The 13,789-nt window shown below is 33.1% G+C and overlaps 1 protein-coding gene across 1 annotated transcript in view; it reads left to right on the top strand.

Annotated features, from left to right (window-relative positions):
* The window catches only part of LOC126776418 (IDLSRF-like peptide), a 100,861-nt gene that overhangs the window by 69,042 nt on the left and 18,030 nt on the right, over positions 1–13,789 (top strand). The window contains exon 2 of the mRNA XM_050498928.1: positions 11,900–12,019. Coding sequence (XP_050354885.1) covers positions 11,902–12,019 — 118 coding nt within the window. The 5' untranslated portion in view covers positions 11,900–11,901. The remainder of the gene's footprint in view (positions 1–11,899; positions 12,020–13,789) is intronic.

The raw sequence follows: 13,789 nt of genomic DNA, 5'->3' as shown, positions 1-13,789 counted from the left end.
TAACGTTATTACCTAGAGCTCGAATAAGTGCGACTTGGAATAAACCCAACTATCCTTAAGAGAAAATACCATTTCCCCAACAGAGGGATGTTAACGTTTGTTACTGGCTGTATAAGACTTACTTTTTAATATGATTATATCTTCCTTTTATATATGTATGAAAGAATGAATATCGAATTACTGACATATCGAGGTAACCTTATATCTGAAGGGTACCCTAAAGGCTTTTTATATCAAAGGTCGACAAAGGGACTCTGTCAAACAACCCACTTATACTTGTTACACAGAATAAACGTGTTATTCTAGTACAGTATACGTTATTTATTTATGATTAAACTTTATTTAAATAATACAGATATTTTTATTATTTTTTCGCAGAAAGTTCCTTACAAGGAATGCCAAATAGGAAATTTGGGCGGATGTCGGCTATTTAGGTTTTGACAAAATAGGTTGTAAGACAGTTTTAGTCTAATAAAGAAATATGTTTAAAAGGGTGGTGATAAATAACTAAAGTAATTTTAAACTGAAAATATTGCTTTTCCTTTTATATATGTAAAGTAATAATTGTAACATTTCATTAATGTGTGATAAGCTTGCATTGATACTGGCATTTAAGTTTTGTGTAATAATTCATGTGAAAATTAAAAAAATTTAGAAATGACATTTAAAAAAAATATTTAATGTTTTAAAAAAAATTATTTAGTAAAAAAGAGTTATAAAGAATTGTGAGGAAAAACGGAATAATTAATTTTAAATGTCGTTTCTTTGGGTATTATTCTTTTTAATATAAAATAATATTAAAAAGAATAATAAAAAACCTGCTAATATATATATATATATGTTATCTAAATATCCAAGGAATACATCAGTAACAATTGTATCAACATATTCTTTACAGTTTTCACCTGATATGACCCGATTTGACGAGCCGGTTGGCGTGGCTGGTAGAACACTTGCCTTTCACGCCGAAGGTTGTGGGTTCGATTCCCACCCAGGACAGGCATTTGTGTGCATGAACATGTCTATTTGTCCTGAGTCTGGGTGTAATTATCTATATAAGTATATATTTACAAAAGAAAAATAGTATATGTAGTATATCAGTTGTCTGGTTTTCATAGCACAAGCTCTGCTTAATTTGGGATCAGATGGCCGTGTGTGAATAATGTCCCAGGATATTGTTATTATTATTTATGCAAAAATAAATATGTATGCCAATTTTTATAGTAATCCTTCAAAGTCAAGTCTAGAAAAGTCACCAACATTCATTTTCATATTAATGTACTGAAACCATAGCACAAGCTTTGTATAACCTTAATTTGGGATCAGATGGCCGTGTGTGAAAATGTCCCAGGATATTTTGTCCACTAGCGCTGTTCCTCTAACAGTTATGCTGATTTGATATCTTCACGCCATATTAATAATTAATATATAAACATATACATTAAGATTAAAATTTATAATATATATTTTTCACGACGAACAATCTGTTTTCGAAGAAACCAATAAGAAATGTTCCTCTCACTCATCAGATAATTTTTATGTCGTAACATTTGATACAATTTCAGCCTTCTCGAGGGACTCTATCGATTCGAGTGTTTTATTTATTTACCTAGACCGAGTCGAATTTCCCTAGTGATCGTAGTGGATTTGACAAATTGGCCTCCATGTTTGTTACGCTATATTGGCCCAAGATGGTATTTATTATTAAATTGTTGGACAGCTTTATAATCAAAACTTCTTTTACGATAATGGATTTTTTTTTAAATATTTCTTTTTATTATCGTATCTTTAACTCTTGATAATATACTTCTTAATAAATTAAAATATAGTATACTAGCTTACGTCCACGGCTACGCCTGTATGTGGAGGGGCGGGTGTCAGGTAACAGATATGTTATATACAAGATAAAAGCTATCCTTATTCCAAATTTCATTTAAATCTAATTTTTCCGTGAGAGAATAATAAAAATCCATCCATTCTCACATACTTTCGCGTTTATAATATTAAAAGGATACTAGGAAGCAGTAATGTAGGATAAGATAGGATTTTCGTGATTGTGACAGTTTATTAAAGTTAGCTAAAAACATTATTAAGATTTCATTAAATAATCTAATAAAATGTGAAATTTGACCAAAGATGCCTTCAAACCCTGGCAAGAACCACTAATTTTTTATGTGCCTAATTTATATTTCTAATTCATTACGTGAAAGAAAATATTGTGAGGAATCCTGCATAAGTCGGATGATATTCTTTCAAATCGAAATTAAAATCTTTTTTATTCAAATGTAATTTACAAGTGCTTATGAATCATCAAGCGCTACCACCGGTTCATAACGTAGATTCTATCGAGAAGAACCGACAAGAAACTCAGTAGGTACTATTTTTATACATAAATACAAATTCGTATCAATTACGTACACTTAGTTCATGCAGGAGATCCAGCAATCATGCAATCCACGCATTTTTATCAGACAAATATTCAGTAACAGCTTAAATATTTTTCCACCAATCGCATAGGAACAACGTAGTCGATGAAGCCATTCATTTTGTTTTTATTACTAGTCGTATATTTTTAACAAATGTTCGTCGAGTATTATTCATAGATAATAATTTAAAAAAGTAAAATCTCGTGCAGTTGCATCAGAGGCAGAGGACAGAATTTCCATTCCGCTCGTGACTAAGGCCGACGAAACTGTCAAGCGATATAAGAGAAGCGGTTCAAACCGGAATAAAATTTAAAAAATGGATATTTATTTGTCTCCGTAGTTCGTTCTCCTACACAGTTTATGTACCTAAAATGTCAGTATTTAACCGAGAGGAGTATTTTATATAAAAGGACCGCTTCAGAGTGGTTGCGAACTCTGTTCAATAATATTTGTACTGAGACTATTGTTTTTTCTATTCGAATGTAAAAATTACATCGGTTGTTTTTAAAATATAAACTGGATCAAGACTCTTGAACGTTATAGAATTTTTTATTTTCAAACATAAAAGTTAAATACTGGTTTTATTTGTTATTAAAACAAACTAATTTAAAAAAAAAAGTTTCATTTAAAGAAATACAAAAAGAAATTAACAGATGAACACATTTCGTATCTCAATTGTGAAATGTGGTGAACGGAATCACGGTGATACGCCATTTTGATGTTAAAACCCATTAAATTTTATAATTATAATAGTCATTATCGCATATCACTTTCTGACAGTTTTCAAGCGTTCTTGCAGAATAGCCTACAGGTCGGAAAACTCGTAACAAGTAACACCATTATATATGTACATACGATCCAAGGTTATTATCTACGAAATTTTGGAGCATATAAAAAGTAGGGTAAGCCTGTTTCCCGTTTTACGAGACACGTATCACAGTATCTGGACTTTAAGGCTTTTTGTTACGAACTGCGATAAAAAACTTTATAAAACAACAATAAAAATGATTGCTCTTTAGTAACTTTGGATATGCTGTGCACTTTTTAGTTTGACGATTTTCTAGAAATAATATTTACTATGAAAAATAAATTTTAGTTGCCACACTGGAAGTTTTTTAAATGAACAGCCTGTTTCTTTTTGTTTCTAATTTCAAATTATATGTTTTTTTTGCATTTGAAACTTGACCGGACATTTCACTTAGTGTTGTCACCCACACATCCCATATCCTACCACCAAATATTAATACTTAGTATCGGTTTGAAAGGTGATTGACTCAGAGTAGCTACAGGCACAAGGGATATAATATCTTAGTTCCCAAGGTTAGTAGCGCATTAACGGTGATGGGATGAGTAGTATTTCCTACGACGCTAATGTCTATGAGCGGTTGCCACATACCATCAGGTGGCCCATTTGCTCGTTAACCTATAATATAAAAAAATCCTTGGAGTAAAAGTGCAAAAAATATGTTATATAGCACCTTATTTGTGCCGCTTGCAATTGAAACCTTGGAGTAATAATGAAAAAATATGTATATTTCATCTTATTGTTCCGACCGCCTGCCGGCTTGTTGATTTTTCATCCATACAATTCCCCATCGAATCGCAATTAATCGGAAACATTGCTAGTATTCTTGCACTATTGATATCTTGCAGTAACTACCTAACATAAAGTTTAAGTATATATTAAGCGTATATATAGTTTATCAATTAATTTGTCATTTAAAATTGTTTTTTAAGTTTGTAATCAAGTCACACATCACTATAAAATCTTCAAAACTTATGATGCTATGTGATAACGGCCAAGAACTTCGCCTGCGTTGTCGAAGTCTAGTTCTTAACAATTGTTTGTAAATCGCTTTGATTAATGCCTATATTTTATATATTACAAATTAGCCAATAAATATTGATTTAAAACATACATATTTCAATAAGGATTAATAAAAATAAACGCATTGTTGATTAATTTGACGTTATAGATAAAAGACGCTTTCTTTTAATGGGAATTTATTTTAAAACATCATCTTTAAATCATCATCATGTACCGATCTCACGCACCCATTAACCCATTACAATAACTTACGCTGACGCCATCTGACGCTCGAAACCTTACGCTGACGTCATCTGACGCTTGTAACTCTCGGTAAGTCTACCGTGTACCGAGAGCTAAGTAATGCCTAAGAATAAAAAGCTTGTGCTATTTAAAAACTATTCGTAATAAATCCAAAGCTTGAGTGACTATTTCACTCTGGAGCAACAGATTATCCGAGCTAACACTTGAAACGAAGATTAATTGCGTTGTTTCAGTGAAAAAGCTGTTTGCAGCCATGTCACGGCAGTTTTGAGTCCAAATAAGCTTATTTGGACTCAAAAATTTTTGCCGTGGAAATTTGTTGCTCTGACATCTATTAATGATTGTTTGTTTAAAACTTGTAATAGAAGATTTTCTTTCATAACATGAATAATATATTATGTAATGTAAGTTTATTTAAACTGTCAAGTGCGAGAGAGAATCTCATGTTCTCCATGAGATTCATTATATTAATAGAAAATATAAAACCATTATTTTACTCCTTAATTAGAAATGTTACGACCGAAGTTTTTATAAAAACAAGCTGTAAATTATTTAACTTGGTCGCAGGCCTTTGGGCAAACTCGTCTGGGCATCCATTTCAGATATTCTGCCAAGCTAACTTGAATACAACTATACGTATTGCTATTTCATAAAAAAATTATACCATTTTGTACTATGTATGTTTATATTGTCAACAGCAATTAGCTTAAAATTATTTTTAAACCCAAATCACTAAATATAATGCAGAAATAATGTTCTCTATAATATTATTGAATTTTCGACGAATTATAATATCAATATTAATTTCATGAAAAGCAGAAGAATTTTTAAATGATTACAGATACCAAGAATTATTCTTCGATCAATCAATCAATCAACAGCCAATCATTGTCCACTGCTGAACATAGGCCTCTCCCAAGGTGCGCCAAAGCTCCCTGTCCTCCGCCTACCGCATCCAGTTGGTGCCCGCCACCCTTTTAAGGTCATCGGCCCACCTGGCTGGAGGGCGCCCTACGCTGCGCTTGCCGATTCGCGGTCTCCACTCTAGGGCTCGTCTGCTCCAACGGCCATCGGTCCTACGACATACGTAACCAGCCCACTGCCACTTCAGCCTGCTAATTTTGCAAGCTATATCGGTGACTCCGGTTCTTTTCCGGATAATCTCATTTCTGATCTTATCCTTCAAAGATACTCCGAGCATATCTCGCTCCATAGCACGCTGAGCGACTTTGAATTTGTGGACTAGTCCCGCAGTTAGTGTCCACGTTTCGGCACCGTATGTCATGGCAGGTAAGACGCATTGGTTGAAGACTTTCGTCTTCAAACAATTATTATATATAATATATAAGAATTATTCTTGGTATAAGTAATCTATTTAGTTGGTTATGAAAGTTCAAAGAATTCCTTTGTGTAATGGCGTCAATTGATATCGAATTTCCTTTCCAAACCTTTGACAATACAATCCGCAAGTGGGTGGTTGAAAAACATTCGCCTGCGTAGCTGTTTCCATTTCAATAAAAGATAAAAATCAATATTTTGCTCGTATTAATAATAATAATGTCCTCCAGACCGATTTCGACCTCGGCAACCAATTTCAAGAGAGATTAGCCAACTACGCAGGAAATATCATAGTGCACAAGAGTGTGTGCAAGCACAGGTGCACTCTCTACTCTCTAACTCTCATAACCCATGCATCATAATTTAATTACAGGCACAAGGGACATGACATCTTAGTTCCCAAGGTTGGTGGCGCATTGGTGATGTAAGCGATGGGTAACATTTCTTACACTGCCAATGTGTATGGGCGTTGACCAACGTTACCACTTACCATCAGGTGGCCCATAAGCTCGTCCGCCTTCCTATTCGATAAAAAAATATATATATATCCGATGGGATGGCAATCCGACACGACCGAAAAGAGTTCAGGCGCAGGACCAACGGCTTTACGTGCTTTCCGAGGCACGGGAGTGAACACACTAGCAACTTCCAGACTCCGGGCTGCTACTGAGAATTAAATCCAATAACTAAACTAAACCCAATAACTTTTTATTGGCCCGACCCGGGAATTGAACCCAGGACCTCCGGGTCTACGGCCTTACATCAAGCTACCAGACCAACAAGGCAGTCAGTGTTCTTATTATTAGTAATATTAAATTCAAAATTTATATTAATAAAATAATTCATTACGTCGTATTGGTATTACAGTACATAGCTTACAAAACCTTTTTTTTCTCAGGTAAATTAAATTTAGCAAGCAAATGTTTTTCAACCACCCACTTGCGGATTGTAATGACAAAGGTTTGCAGGAATTCGATATCAATTGACGTCATTACACAAATGGATTCTTATATAAAACAATGTCAATAGTATAAGAAATAACGAAAATTATTCTTTATAAATATCAAATATATTATACGCTCGATAAACACATTGATAAAATAATTTACGACAAAACATAACGTATAAAACAGTTGATAAAACAGTTGCTAGAACGAACTATCCCGCTATATAAGGTAAATCCTTAAAGTCACACACACAGTCACACACATCGTCTGTATCTAATTATGGTGTAAATCTTCTAACTTAAAACATTAAAGTAACTTAAATGGAAGCGTGATATGAGTCGCTTAAAATCTCTTTCTCTTGTCTTACAATAATGTGATATAAGAAAAGCAACAAGCAGAAACTTAGCTTTTTCCCCATCAGCCTCAGGGGTTTTCAAATGCAAACAAAACAATGCCTAAAAGACCGTCATTTATCTTAGTCATGACAGTTCATATTACTCTCTATCTATAAAACAACATACAATAAATAAACAGGCTTCCAAGGATAATTGTGGTGGTGTACCTTTACAAATATATTTAAAAAATGCGTAGAAAACATTAGTATTTAAAAAAAAGTGTTTTAATCATAAATTGTTACTGATAAAAATAAGGTATTATTTATATTAAGTAGCGTAGGGCTACGAATAAAGAACTCCTCAATTAAATGTAATAATATTATATTTTCTAATAAATAACATTATAACTAAGCATGCTAATATAACGACTATATTATATTACTGGTGGTAGAGCTTTGTGCAAGCTCGTCTGGGTAGGTACCACCCACTCATCAGATATTCTACCGCAAAACAGCAGTACTTGATATTGTTGTTTTCCGGTTTGAAGGGTGAGTGAGCCAGTGTAATTACACGCACAAGGGACATAAAATCTTAGTTCCCAAGGTTGGTGGCGCATTGGCTATGTAAGCGATGGTTGACATTTCTTACAATGCCAATGTCTAAGGGCATTGAGGACCAGTTACCATCAGGTGGCACATATGCTCTTCCGCCTTCCTATTCTATAAAAAAAACCTGATTGAGAGTCATTCAACTAGCAGAAACTGGTATAAGTTTCCACCCGCGCCTTCTTCCACGGGTGGGGTGGTAATATTAGATACTCTACATCCTTTTATGTACCACTGACAGCATGATCATCATGACCGGTTGAGTAGTTAATACGTGAATGAGTAAAAAACACACACACGCTATATAAGAAATTATTTTGAATTGTAGGCTCTAATCGAGTCATGTTTTTTTAAGAGTAAGTAATAAAGAGAAATATAGTTATGTATCTTATTATGTATGACAAATCTTTACGACTCTATACCGTATGAAATATATGTTTACTTATCCCGAATAAATAAACATCGATCGATTCCACGCGTACGAGATAATGCGGAGTTCACAAAGCGCAAGTTTTAATCGCATTTTTCTGTAGTCAGTCCTAATTAAGACTTTGCTTCAAGTAAATTAGATAATGACTTGGCCTTTATTAACGAGACTAACGAAAAACGACTGTATTAATTATTAGAACTATAATTACTTTCTGATTTTCTAGATGAAATAGGAATAGTGGTAAGTTTTTTCTTTTAATTACAAGCTGCTCTATATTTTCACCGTAAAATGCTATCACCATTTTGGGCGTACTATCGTAGAGATGTTACATAGTCTATAACTTTTGCCAAAAAATGAGCTATAAAAAGAATTTTTAAATTTTTAAATTAAACTGTTAGATCCTGGGATTAACTCGTTCAAACAAACAAACTCTTCAGCCTTATATAAAAGTATACAACTTAATTATACAAGAAAAAATATATAGAGTAAAGTTTTTATTTTCAAATAAAAATTGCCAGATGTAAAAAAATATATAAAAAGGGAGCGGGCGACGTGGCAGAAACATTTTAACAGCTTCAGCTTTATATAACAGATAAAAGAGATGCAGTCAAATGGGCAAGCTAATATTAAAAAGTCACTTTTACCTATTGAAATTTGCATTATTGAAGAAGTATAAGTAAAACATTATATATACTTACAAATTATAATCCCTTATTGCTTACCTACGAGTAACACGCTGGGTCCTTTGTGTCTGTAATGATACTGCCTCACTCAGCTTAGAAACTGTAGTAATGCATTGTTGGTGGGCATTGCAGTAGTCTACCACCGTTGTAGATCACAGTCCACATTACTATATTATCACACATATTATTATATTATAAATAAAAATTCTAGAGCGTAATTCAAACGTTATTTAAAAAACACATATTTAAATATGTAAATGTGAAAGCAGCGTAATGAATAAATACGGTTCACAGCTGAGGATTTATTTGCACCCAATTTCACTACAGATTTCGCTCGATCGGTGCCTGTTTTAATTATGTCTGTGGGATTGTGAACTGCGAAATATTTGATATACATACACGATAAATATTCGATATGATGTAATTTGCAAATGTAATCGGGTTTTCGTTGGACAATTTAACCATTTGTTGAACGCGTTATTGATAGTTGCGTTATCGTTCTCGCTTGTGTGATTGTTTTTCTTTAAACATTATACAAATATGCCATTTGGTTATGAAAAGGCACCAACTTTTTTTATAGAATAGTAAGGTGGACGAGCATATGGGCCACCTGATGGTAAGTGGTCACCAATGCCCATAGACATTGGCATTGTAAGAAATGTTAACCATCGCTTACATTACCAATGCGCCACCAACCTTGGGAACTAAGCACTTGTGCCTGTAATTACAATGGCTGTACTGCTGTTTTGCGGTAGAATATCTGATGAGTGGGTGGTACCTACCCAGACGAGCTTGCACAAAGCTCTACCACCAGTACCTTAATATCGTCAAAAAATTTATTTTATATATTTACCTAAATATAATCGATATTTTTTATAAATATAATAAATATATAACAGCTACCAAATTCGTTTAAAGAAATATACAAGAACTGCATAATAATAGTCAGTAAATATCCCATTACTGATCAATAGTCGCCTCCTCTCCTCTCAATGAAGTTTTGGATCTCATTCCAGCACGCTGCTCGAGTTTTGATTGGTACACATGTAGCATTTTGCAGAGCTCCACGCGGATCTACTTATTCGAGCCAATAAGTTATCTCGACGTAAAGAACTGTAAATATAAACTGAATTGAATAAAACATCTTACTTATAATAAGAATGTATGTGGCCTTTAGGGTTCTTAATTAAAAGTGCTGCTTGGAGAATACGATCATTTACTACGATGTACAATAAGACACTCTCTATTCTGGGATACCTAGGTTACATTATATGAAATTAAGTTATACAAAGATTTTGTAAAGTAGTAGACACGATATAAACATAATAGAGTTCTCATAAAGTCCATCTTCCAGGCATACATAACTACCTAAAAAAATACCTAAAAAACGTGGTGGGACCCGTGTCCCGACTAGATGCGTAAGATGTAGAATCGGGACCTGTGCGCACCTCGAGAGTTACCTATGTCCAGTAGTGGACTGCGATTAACTAAATAATGTTTTTATCGTAACTTGTATTTTATACTTTTTTATTTACAACAATGCTTACAGCTAATTAATATATATCACAAAGGACGCCCCCGTTGTTAATTTAATATTTCTTACATTAAAACATATAAGCATGATGATATATATTTGACGCGAAAAATTTCATAATTAAAAAAATATACTTCACCTCTAATTTCATTTTACAAAAAAAAAACTCATTTTCATTAGACTTTGCTAAAGTTTCTCCGTAATACCGTAAGTGCTGTGAATTACGCTTTAGGGTCATTTAAAAGATTTTCGCTGAATCTTCCTAATGGCCCTTAATATAAGTCCCTTTTATAAAATTACTCCCTGTTTCAAAGACCTACACTAACAGACGAGTATGCTTTATTTACAAGTAATTTTCTTTAAATCAATTTAAGTGTTTTATGTTTGTAAATTTTATAATATTTTCTTGGGGGTTTAAGCTTGCTTCATACTAAATTTAATTAAAATCGATTTAGTGGTTTATCTATTAAAGCGCACAGGAATATCAGACAAACAGAGTTACTTTCACATTTATAATATTAGTAATTCTTATTACGTCATTTCTCATGCTCAGTATAACAAAGAAATTTAATAAATATACCTACTGTGTGCCGGTGGTACGCCTTTGTGAAGATCTTTCATGGTGGGTACTATCTATTCATTCGTTAATTCACCGTTAAACAACACTTGTAAATATTTGTACCACAAACCAGAATATGTTATAAATAAAAATATAAAATAGCCAATCATTCGCTTCGATTTCATGTCTCAAGACAAATATTTGCATAGGACGAAATTTTTTGTCGTGGGTTTGTTAAGTGTGTTATATGTTTGTCATATATTCTCTAGAGAGTACTACCCTTTAGTATAAAGCATCAAGTACATAAATATAATAATAATATTACTTATTTCATCCAAATAGTTATCACGTATCACATATTTTATTTTTATTATACAGGAATAACATTGTGAGTCAATTTTATTGGTTGAAACAGGTTAATTATTACTTCGTCACGGTAGCATGCGAAAGCGATCCCGTGGCGCTCCACGCGAAGACGGAAAGGGTACCGCTGGTTTTTTAGTGGGTACTCCGATGTTAGGGGCGCACTCGGTGCCTTGGACACCGGCGAGCCCCCACTGTTCCCGCGGGGGAAAAGCGTAACGCGTTTTTCCAGCGTTAAAAAAAAGTTTAATTATTACTTTGTTTCTTACCACGAAGCTTATATACGTAAAAATATGCTTATTATATTCATAGTATCCACATATATATGATGTACTCACGCATTCAGGATATCAATTATTTATATACTTACTATGTTAAAGATTTGTTTTCTATGTATATAATTATTTATTCATGTAATTTTTATTTCACAGTCCATTCATTCAGAAACGTTATAGCTTACTTATGACGTTATCCTAAGAATTTGGAGTTGAACAGTACGCGTAAATAAATTCACGCAAAAGACAGTAAAATACACATTAAAATTTATTTTTTTCACCTACTCGTAATAAATAAATGGAAGCGTTGTTACAATTATACATTTTTTTCAGTGATGTCTCCGTGTCGAGTAGTGGCGTGTGTCGCCGCTTTGGTGGCTATCTGCTGCGCCCCGGGGTCCGTCGAGTCTCTTGACCTCAATCGACTTTATGGACACCATAATAAACGTTCCGGTAAGTAAAAAGTTTGAAATATTTGTACAATATTATAACAAAACATAAGTCATAAAATCAACCTATACACTAGACTCTCACATAAAATAATAGTTCCGAATTTAATAAAAAAAAGAAAAGGATAAATTGCGACAGACACTAACTATTGCCTCTGTATACTTCTATTTTATTTCTTATAGTAAGGTAGGTCGTATGTGTGTCGTCGTATGTATAAAGCACTAAAATTTTCAGTGAAATCATCTATCATTAGTAACGACAATAGAATAAAGACAATGTTTTTATAAATAGTCTATTTTTATCACGGCTACGGATATATGTATGTATTGATTATGAAGGCCTAATGATCGATTTCGGGCACAGGGCCTATTTCAAGAGAATAGCCAACTGCACAGGACATATTAGGCTTATCGAGGCACGACCGAAATTTTCGACAAAAAAACAACAATTTCTTATCGGCCTGGGTTTTAAGACCAGTACCTCGGGCTCTACGGCCTTATAGCTAACCACTAAGCCAATGGCAGTCGATTCTACATAATATATACTAGTGTACTATTCCACACAGAATTCTTTATATCTTTTTCCATTCATAATACTCTTTTGCTACTTGTAATTAAATTCTATGTAACTTTGGTATTATACAAAGTCAAAGCTGCCTTCGTAAGCTTTGAGGTTTCATCATTATCTCAACTTTCATAATGCCACAAGTCAACTTAATATTTATAACGAACTTAAGATAAATGTTAGATACGAACTTTACCTTTCATAGAACTCGTTTCTTAAGAATATTCATTTAAATTAGCCTAGAGTGAAGTTTGGTCTACCCACGCTAACTCCCTATTTTACATACTTAAAGATGATATTAAACTATTTGTATAATGGCGTGTATTACTACTCAGTAGCGATAGATGGCGTTGATTGAATTTGTCAGATTCCTGAATCACGCTGTCTAGATTTGCTACTGAGTATAATATAGTGTAGAAATTAAATGTTTTTAAATGATCAAACAAATTATAGTTGTGTGAACAAACGGTAGCACTTCCTTTGTTTAATTTTTTTATTATTTAAAACTCGTCGTTCATAAAACTGTTCATATATCACCGTGTATAACCGTAACTTGAGTGAGTTCTACAGAATAGAACTACTGTACAAGTGAGTGTCGCTGAATAATTATAAACGGAAACATAACAATGTAGGTCAGTACGTAATAACTTAGGTGTGAACATGATGTGTCATGTAAGGTCTTGCGTAAAGACGTTTAGCGACTGTTTAGTTTAACAATTATTTTTCTCTTTCTGACAATTTTGATTTGACATTCGAAAGAAGAAGACAAAGCATCGTTTAACAAACAACCTTCTAAGCAACGTTTATAAATAAAAACGAAAGAAAGGTAAAAATCGTGAGTAAATCTGCATGTTTAATACCTTTCCATACTTTATTTCATTGCAATTCTGCCACAAAATTATGTAAGATGAAAGATATTAATTTCCCATTTTTGCATTTAAACACACAGTTAGTTATATGCGCTATATTTTCAGTAAATTAAAAAGTAATCAAATCATTCACATACTATATTAAATAAAATCAAACAAAAAATGCATGTAATCTCAGCTTATGTAATCAAAGCTAGAATGTTCTCATCAAACTTTAACAAAACAATTCAGTATAAAAAGTTTCGACAACTTTATTAATTTAATCCAGTAATTACAGAAACGAAGCGAAGCTACAAGACCATTTATATTATCTGATTAAGGTTTAGCCTAAGATGTTACG

Source organism: Nymphalis io, chromosome 20, assembly GCF_905147045.1.
Source record: "Nymphalis io chromosome 20, ilAglIoxx1.1, whole genome shotgun sequence".
NCBI lineage: Eukaryota > Metazoa > Arthropoda > Insecta > Lepidoptera > Nymphalidae > Nymphalis > Nymphalis io.
The sequence above is the reverse complement of the archived record's forward strand: the minus strand, read 5'-3'. Positions and strand labels throughout refer to the sequence as shown.